Below are 8,443 nucleotides of genomic sequence, written 5' to 3' on the forward strand. Positions count from 1 at the left end.
ATAATGTTCACAGGGGGGTCATTTGCTGGGCGAGTCAGCCTGGTCTCCATATGAGAGGCAGTTCTGGATCCAGACTCTGAAAGATAACTTTAGGGAGTTGGGAGGATGGCACCCTTAGAGTGACCTGGGAAACCAAAGAAATGACCCACTGACGTGCCCCAGGCAGGAATAGAACCTTCCTTGCATCAGAGTAATAACTTGTAAAATTGCTGTTTCTGTTTGAGAGCCTGCTAATATGCTGGAGGGGTTTTGCATATTTTATCTCTAATCCTTAAAACCACTCTTCAAGGTAGGCACAACGCCCCGCTTTACAGATGAAGAAGTGAGGTTAGGAGAGGATTTGCCCAAAGCCATAAAGCTAGGTGGTGGGGGAACCAGAAGTCACACCCACATTTGCCTTGTTCCCTTCCAAGTGCAAACTTGAGAAGAATTTCAAGAAATATAGAAACTCCCACCCAAAACAAACCAAGATGGATCCAGAACTGCTACTGCCCTGCCTATACAACATGGGCACCACCCATTGCACACCTACTCCCAAACCTTTCCAAATCTGCTACAGACTTCCCACTGTTCCACTTAACTTGGCCCATCCTGTGCCCCACCCTTACCTCTTCCATCCCAATTCCACCCACGCCTAAAAATGATCTCCCCACCCCAATCCCCACTTTTCTCTAGCAGAAGGCCCGAGACATGTATGCAGAGGATCGGAAGAGGCAGCAGCTGGAGAGGGACCAGGCTGCAGTGACAGAACAGCTGCTGCAAGAGGGGCTCCAGGCCAGTGGGGACGCCCAGCTCCGACGGACACGCTTGCACAAACTCTCAGCCAGACGAGAAGAGCGGGTCCAAGGCTTCCTGCAGGCCTTGGAACTCAAGCGGGCTGACTGGCTGGCACGTCTGGGCACTGCATCAGCCTGAGTGAGGCTGGCCTCCTGCCACTTTGCCCTGCCCTCTGCCTCCAGGGCCCCACTCCCCTTTCTTTTCTTGGTGAAAGGTACCTCCCTCCTGATGATGAATTGTGTTTCCTTTGCTTGGCAAGGGAGCCCCGGAGGCCAGGTTTGCTGGCCATAGATATCTTTGGGCTGCCTGGGACAGTGCCTCTGGCGAGGGTTGAGGGTGAGAGTCTCTCACAAGTACACTAAACCCAAACTCTGATCCAGGTCAAACTCTGATCACAAATAGATTCAGAGAGCAGAGGGCCCCAGCTCCTCCATCTTTGCCACCTCTACCTGTACTCCTAGGTGCACTTTCTTTTTCCACCAGCACATCCTTCAACACAAAGAATTTCGGGGAAGAGTTCTCCCCAAAACCTTAGCCCTTTACCCATCCATCTTAGTCTTCACAAAAGATGTGGACCCACCTTGGATCTGCTGGTAAATAGCTAGTAGGCAGCCAGCGTTATTTAGGCAAGGAAGGGGAGGGAGAGACAGAAAGAAAATTTGCCCGTCTGCTGCTCCTCCCCCTTGGCTCTCCACCTGGGATTTGCTGTTGAATCTCTACCCCCTCCCACCACACAGTGCTGACTGCTCACTGAAAGCAGCGACCCCAGTGGTGCGCGGAAGCCAGGCGGGTGATTACAATCCAATTACCTATTGTCGACTCAGCCCACACAAGCTTTTCTCCTCCTCTTGCAGGGCATGGGGCCAGCCTCCACTCCCCAGTGAGACCCGTCCCCTCCATGGCTACAGGGTAACAGAAGACCTATAGGCCCTGGTGAATCTAATCCAGCACAGGCCACCTTCCCTGGATCACATCAGGACCAAGAGCACAGAAACAAGCACTTCTCCCAACTGACTGCCTCCTGCCCTCAGCATCTCGGACTCTGCTTCCCACCTCTACAGCCTTTGAGGCTTTTCTCAGCTTTTGACCTGTCCCTCTAAGTAGACCGTGAGATGATTTATTCCCAGCATGGCAGAGTCTCAGCTTGTGAGGGCCAAGGTTGCCCAGCAGGGAGAAGAGGGCCGAGTCAAGGGCCGTGTCCTTTTCCTTACCTCTCCCTGCCAGGCCTCGCTGCAGAGCTGCTGAGAGGATTAGTGCCTTTGAAGAGCTGTCTGAGCAGCTCTGTGCTTCAGGTGCCCCAGAGCAGCAAGCACCAGCGGGTAATACCAACCAAAGGCTACTCTGTTTAGTCTTCCCGTTTTACTTTCTGCATACTGTTTCCCAGCACCTCCCTCTAGGGGAGAGGTAGGATCTTGCAAGCAGTGCTAAGAGCATATTCTTTAAAACCTCTAACTTCCCTATACTCCAGTCTCCTCCCCTTTCTGTGCCTGGATACCTGGCACAAGAGACCCTTTGGCCATCATCCCTGCTCCCAGAATCAAACATAAATGCCCGGCACTGCGATTGAGAAGCCAATCAATGCGCCCTTTGGCAAGTCCCCCCCTCACACATCTGGCACTCCCCACTACCAATCCCTGGCACAGGGTTCCCAGAGAGCAGGTGCTGTACATTTTCCAGCTTTACAAGGGGGCTGTTGACAGCCTTAATTAGGGAGGCATGAATTATGTGGCTATAATGCAGAGCCCTACAATTAAGGCGGGAATGAGGGGCTGGAGGCAGCAAACGGAATCTGCCCTGTGAGCGTGGTTGTTGAGTCCTGTCTCCTTTCTGGATCTGACTTTCCCTACTATGATTGGGGTACAGCAGAGGTGATTAATAGGGCTGGTATCTTTGGCCTGAGGTCCTGTATTCTGGGAAATGTACACAGTGGGGAGGGGTGAAGAGTGGCTGCCTCAGGAGGCAGTGTAAGGGGTGGAAAGGAGAAGAGGTGGAGGGATCGCTGCTGCTCAGGAACAGGGGCTGCAAATAGTTGATATGAACTCGCAGTGATTGCTTTCTACCGGTGTGATTTGTACAAACCAGCTCAACCCTTGCCTCAAGAAATTAGGTGAGACCTTTTTAAATGTCCTCCCACCTGTGAGCCAACCCCCCCAGTTGAGGATATTTATCGTGTTGCGTTCTCTCGGGTGTCAAATAGAATTTTTTAAATTCTTTCTTAGATGTAAAACTTGTTTGCGAGCAGTGCAACAGAAGATTATGTTTTGCTGCAGCAGTTGTCTACCTCCCTCAGGTGCACTTGGCTACCTCCAGGATCCCTAGCTTTGGGGGCGGGGGGGGGAGCCACTGGAAGAGCCCTTTTTCCATCGCAACACCTGTACCTCTACTTGTTTCCTAATGCCCGTACGCTTTCCTCCACCCTCCTTTTCCCTCGCGCAAGTGAAAGGAAGCCAGCCAGCCTGCCAGTGTGGAAGGAGGGATTTCGCCAGTTGCGTCTGCAGCGCCCAGGGTTGGTGGCTGCATCGGGTGAGGGCAGCTGAGCTTCATGTCTCCGAAGCGGGTAAAGCTTAGAGGGAGGGGAGTGCTAGTAGGCCTTCTTGGCGGCCACTCTCCGTCATTCGGTGGCGGGGTTCTGAGGTCCAGGAATACAAGGACCTAGGAGAGCCAGCCACCCGACAGGCTTTGGGGGGGCTTCGTTGGTGTTTGGGGAGGCGGCTGAGCAACGGGTGCTGAAAGGACAGCTCCTACCTGCCCCACTGCACCCGAAAGGCACCTCTGCGTGTAAAGTCTCCCCCTGGAACCCCCACCCCACCTCGAGTGGACCGCCTTCCAGGTGATGTGCCCGAGAGGCGTCCTCCGAGTGGCAGCCTGGAAGGATGCACGTCTGGCTGCGCCGAGCTGGCTTCCCCGCTCTTTCCCCACTTCAGCGTCAGCCTTGGCCCTGGGAACTGCAGCCTGTGCCTCCAAGCCGCGCGCTTCCTCCCGCCTCCGGCGGAGAAGGGCAGTGCGGCCAGGCCTAGCAAACCCTTCTTCTGGGGCCCCCAGCGGGAACAGGAAGGAAAGCGGCTGAGATGCGCCCTAAGTGTCGCATGGCTTGGAGAAGTGGGTAGCTCGGTTGCATAAGGTGGAAGGAACTTGGTAGTTTGGAAAAGCCAGCTCTTGGCGGGAGCCGAAGCCCAAAGCCCGCCGAGTTGCACCACCCTCCCTCATTTATTGCCCTCGACGCGCGCCTCCCCCACTGCGCCCCCACCCCCTAGGCGCGCCGCCGTCTCGCGCGCCCTCCCCCTCATACCCCCCTCCTCACTCCCTCCAGAGGAGGTGAGTTTAAACCCCGCCCACGTGACCCCAGCTGGGCCAATGAGCGGCGGCGGGAGGTGAAATCCGGTTCTAACCGGTCCGGGGCTCCCAGCGCTATAAAAACTTTATAAACCCCCCGGAGCCCGAGCAGTGTGAAGAAGAGGCGAGAGCGACCCTTGGACTGGCCAAAGCCGCGCGCCACTGCATCCCCGTGTCCAGCGCCTACGTCCCGCCGCCGTCGCCACCATGCCCAAGAGAAAGGTACGTGGCGCGAGGGCCCCAGGCGCTGGGCCGCCGCCGCCGCCACCACCGCCACCACCACCACCACCACCAATGCAGCAGCCGCCGCCGCTTCCCCGGCTTTGGGAAGCGCGAATCAGCGGCGAGCTGGAGCAGGCTCAGCCCCCCGGCGCGGTAGCTCGAGGCGGTGTCAGGCGGCCCCGGGCTAACCCTGCGCGGCTTGGCTGCCCGCGGGCGCCAGAGGCCATATTGGAGGAGCGGCGGCCGCGGCGGGAGGAGCCATGTTGGCGGCTGTTTATCCCGCTCCCCTTGGGCTCGACGTGCCCGCCCCGCGCCCCCTCCCCCCATCGCTAGCCCCCCCCCCTTCCCCGCGGGCGGGCAATTCAAACCCGAAAGGGCGGGAAGGCGGCATTCGGGGTTGGCGGGCGGGGGAACGCGCTGCCGCCAAAAAAACGCCGCCGTGAGGGGGCGGGGCCCTCTTCCCTGGGGGCGGGACTTCGCAGTGTGGCCCCACCTCCACCGCGCGCCGCCCACGGCCCCCGCGCACGAGACTCGCCCCGGTGCGCGCCGCTGCCGCCCACGAGTTCCCCCGGCTGCGTGCTCCTCCCGTCTCCCGCCCTCGACGGCTGCCATGGTAACGGCGCTCGGGCCCCGCCTCCGGAGGGGTTTGTTTGCTCCTTGTGCAGCTGTTGCTTCTGCCTGGCGCGGCGGCGCGGGCTGCGCTCCGCGCGCCTCGCTCCAGCTTTGCGCGCGCTTCGCGGGGCCCCGCCGTCCCTGCGCGTTATGAGCCAGACCGGCTGTGAGGCTGACACATAACAGCGTTCCTAGAGCTTTCTGAGTACTTCGGGGATTTGCATAGGAGCTGGGGATGCTACAAACTGAGGATTTGTATGTCCTAGGAAAGTTGTGTACAAGATTCCCTTCGATTTTTTTCTCCCCCTTTAGGACTTCGTTAAGTTTACTGAATCATTAAGAACTGCTTCAGAAGCTGCAACTTTCTTAGCTTTTGCTTGTTTTTTATAGGCTGAAGGGGATGCTAAAGGAGATAAAACCAAGGTGAAGGATGAAGTAAGTCTAATTCTCACTGCTTTTGGAGTCTCGCAAAGCCTTGGGCTCCTTTAGTGGTAATTAACCATATTCATAGTCCTGAATTTGCCTCAGTAAGCTCTCTTTACTTCCTATAGTCTAGAACAATTTGGCTTCAAAACTTTTTTGTGTATAAGTGGTTCAACTGTCTTATTTGTAATTTTCTTTATTTTTTTTTAAATAGCCACAGAGAAGATCTGCAAGGTTATCTGCTGTAAGTGTGTCTGCTTTAAATTTTCATATTATTCCCTGAAACTAAAAAGCATTGAAAAACGGTTCCCTTTGCTTCCCATGAATTACGGGCAGTGGCTGGTATTGAATGACTTACTCTGCTATGGACTCTTGCCCATTTGGAATTTGCTGGTTCTGAAATTGTGATGGCTGTAGCCAAAGTGGGACACTTCCGAGTGTTACTTGAGTGGGTTTCTGAAGATATGAAGTTCTAATGGAAAGCCCGCCACAAACTTTACAAAGTAGGAGAAACTTCTATGCCAGTGGTGCTGTGGTTTGGTTGTGGGTTGTTTTCTTTGGTCCATTGTACTAATGTTCTCTGCTTCCCTTTTCTCCCCCAAATAAAAGAAACCTGCTCCTCCAAAGCCAGAGCCCAAGCCTAAAAAGGCCCCTGCAAAGGTGAGTAGGACGGTGAGACAAACATGCATCTAGGATTTACGTAAAAGCCTGAACAGTTTCCCATGTTGCTGACAACATGCTATATAACAACTTCATCTGTTGACAGAGTTGAGATTTGACAGAGTTAATAGGACTGGTCCTTAACCAAGAACTCTGTCTTCAATTTTACAGAAAACTGTACACTTGGGTATTAAACAAGTGTAAGTGTTTAAGCTGTCTTGTTCTATTATTTACACTCAGATAAAGAATTCCATGTATTGAAGACCACAGTTTGGCCTTGTTTTTATGAATGGGGGAGGGTATATAGTTTATGTGTGTATCTTTTTTTTTTTTTTTTTTTTTTTTTTCCTTTTTGCGTTATGTGGGCCTCTCACTGTTGTGGCCTCTCCCGTTGCGGAGCACAGGCTCCGGATGCGCAGGCCCAGCGGCCATGGCTCACGGGCCCAGCCGCTCCGCGGCATATGGGATCCTCCCAGACCGGGGCACGAACCCGTATCCCCTGCATCGGCAGGCGGACTCTCAACCACTGCGCCACCAGGGAGGCCCTATGTGTGTATCTTATATTTGATAAACAACCCTGCTTTGTGCAGAGCTTTGTAGACTTGTATCCCGATGATATGAAATGAGGAGAAACAGCTTTTTTCCCCCATCCCCCCATTTTAGAAGGGAGAGAAGGTACCCAAAGGGAAAAAGGGGAAAGCTGATGCTGGCAAGGATGGGAATAACCCTGCAGAAAACGGAGATGCCAAAACAGACCAGGTACAACTATTTTCACTTTATGTTAAGTCTGCCCATTCAATCAGTTAATGATCCCAAAAGCTTTTATGGCCTTTTTCTTAGATCTGTATCACTCCAAGTGTGCCTTTTAGTCTGGAGTTTGCTTGTGTTTTTTTTCTGTGAGTTTAATCTGGATTCTTGAAGTCTCTGCCGTCCAATAAAGAGAGCTGTGGTATGAGCCTTGTCCTGTCGTTAGGTGTTGCACTCATGCTACACCATGGTTTTCAAGTTGGGAATAACCTCAGATCTTGTAATACTGGTGTGCCCCCTTCCCCAGTTTTACAGTAAGGTCCAGAGGGGAGGTGACTTAGCAAAGTTACCTGCCAAGTCATTTTCAAAAGAAGTACTGAGTCTCAGTGTCAAAGTACCTAAAACCTGAACTTTGGCCTGGGAGCAAAGAAATGCTATAAATGAAATATGAATGAAGATAGTTTCCACATCTACATATTTATTGTATTCATCTGTCTGTTTTTCTTTTAGGCACAGAAAGCTGAAGGTGCTGGAGATGCCAAGTGAAGTGTGCATTTTTGATAACTGTGTACTTCTGGTGACTGTACAGTTTGAAATACTATTTTTTATCAAGTTTTATAAAAATGCAGAATTTTGTTTTACTTTTTTTTTTTTTTAAGCTATGTTGTTAGCATACAGAACACTTCATTGTTGTTTTTTGGGGGAAGAGCACATGTCACTAATAGATTGTCTCTGAAGCTGGATTGACATGGGGAAAAAAAAAACCTTTCCCGTCTGGTTTTGAGAGACTTCCTCTTGGTTCCCAGGAAGGAGGGGTTCCTTGATATTGACACACAGTAGCCACCTTGGCACAAATGCCTTGTGGTGTGGAGAAACGAAAATTAGTTTTTACGTCCTCTTCTCCCTCTCCACCTTCAGCATAGACTTGACTCCCTTAACCCAGAGACCTGTTGGAACCTGACCCCCCAAAATTGGTTACCAGTATGTCAGGCAATCTGGACTTTGCATTGTCACCATTGAGATGGTGTCCCTCAAAAGAGCAGCGGTTCCTTTTTTAGATTGTGGATCTTCAGATTGATACTTTTGCCATTTTCATTTCCATTTCCTGAAAGTCAGGGTCGGCTTGTGAAAAGTTGTTAAACAACATACTAAATGTGAAATGTCAACCCTCACTCTAAACTTTCCCTGTTCAGAGCATCACATGAAGACTTAATGGGGTTTTATAGTGGCTTTCTGATTTTGGTAGTCCATTGCAAAAGGGAGTTTGAAAGTTGTTGTATACTGTTAACGATTGTCTGCCCATGTCCTGCCTGAAATACCATGATTGTTTATGAAAAGTATCTTTAATAAAGCTGGATACAGTTTGACTTGGAATGCTGCCTCTAATCTTTTCCCAGGAGTGGGGGAGCCTGGTTTCTCCAAGTCTCTTGGGACAGGATGCATTCTGGTGTGAGGTGTAGAGGTTCCATGTACAGTCAGTCCTTATGGTCCATCTGTAGAACACAGTGCTACGTGGACTTGGGAAAGATCCCAGGAGTAGACAGGTGGTAAGAGGCTGGGAGCAGAGAAGTGGTTTCTGTACTTGGTTATGTAGCACTACCTGAAGTGTATTTTTAAATGCAGGTATTTGGTAGATCTGAGGTTTGGGCCTGGCAGCTGATAGTAAAAG

At 51.9% G+C, this 8,443-nt stretch overlaps 1 protein-coding gene across 3 annotated transcripts in view; it reads left to right on the forward strand.

The window, feature by feature from the left end:
- DHDDS (dehydrodolichyl diphosphate synthase subunit) overlaps nt 1-8,148 on the forward strand; it is a 34,698-nt gene extending 26,550 nt beyond the window's left edge. For 2 of the 3 annotated variants that reach the window (XM_060089206.1, XM_060089207.1), the window contains exons 9-14: nt 676-4,332; nt 5,335-5,379; nt 5,582-5,611; nt 5,977-6,027; nt 6,691-6,786; nt 7,285-8,148. In XM_060089206.1, the coding sequence (XP_059945189.1) occupies nt 676-915 (240 nt within the window). In that variant the 3' untranslated portion in view covers nt 916-4,332; nt 5,335-5,379; nt 5,582-5,611; ... (1 more) ...; nt 6,691-6,786; nt 7,285-8,148. The remainder of the gene's footprint in view (nt 1-675; nt 4,333-5,334; nt 5,380-5,581; nt 5,612-5,976; nt 6,028-6,690; nt 6,787-7,284) is intronic. The other variant, XM_060089208.1, reaches the window with a different exon arrangement.
- Nucleotides 8,149-8,443: the final 295 nt, after the last annotated feature.

The sequence above is a fragment of the Mesoplodon densirostris genome, chromosome 2, assembly GCF_025265405.1.
Source record: "Mesoplodon densirostris isolate mMesDen1 chromosome 2, mMesDen1 primary haplotype, whole genome shotgun sequence".
NCBI lineage: Eukaryota > Metazoa > Chordata > Mammalia > Artiodactyla > Ziphiidae > Mesoplodon > Mesoplodon densirostris.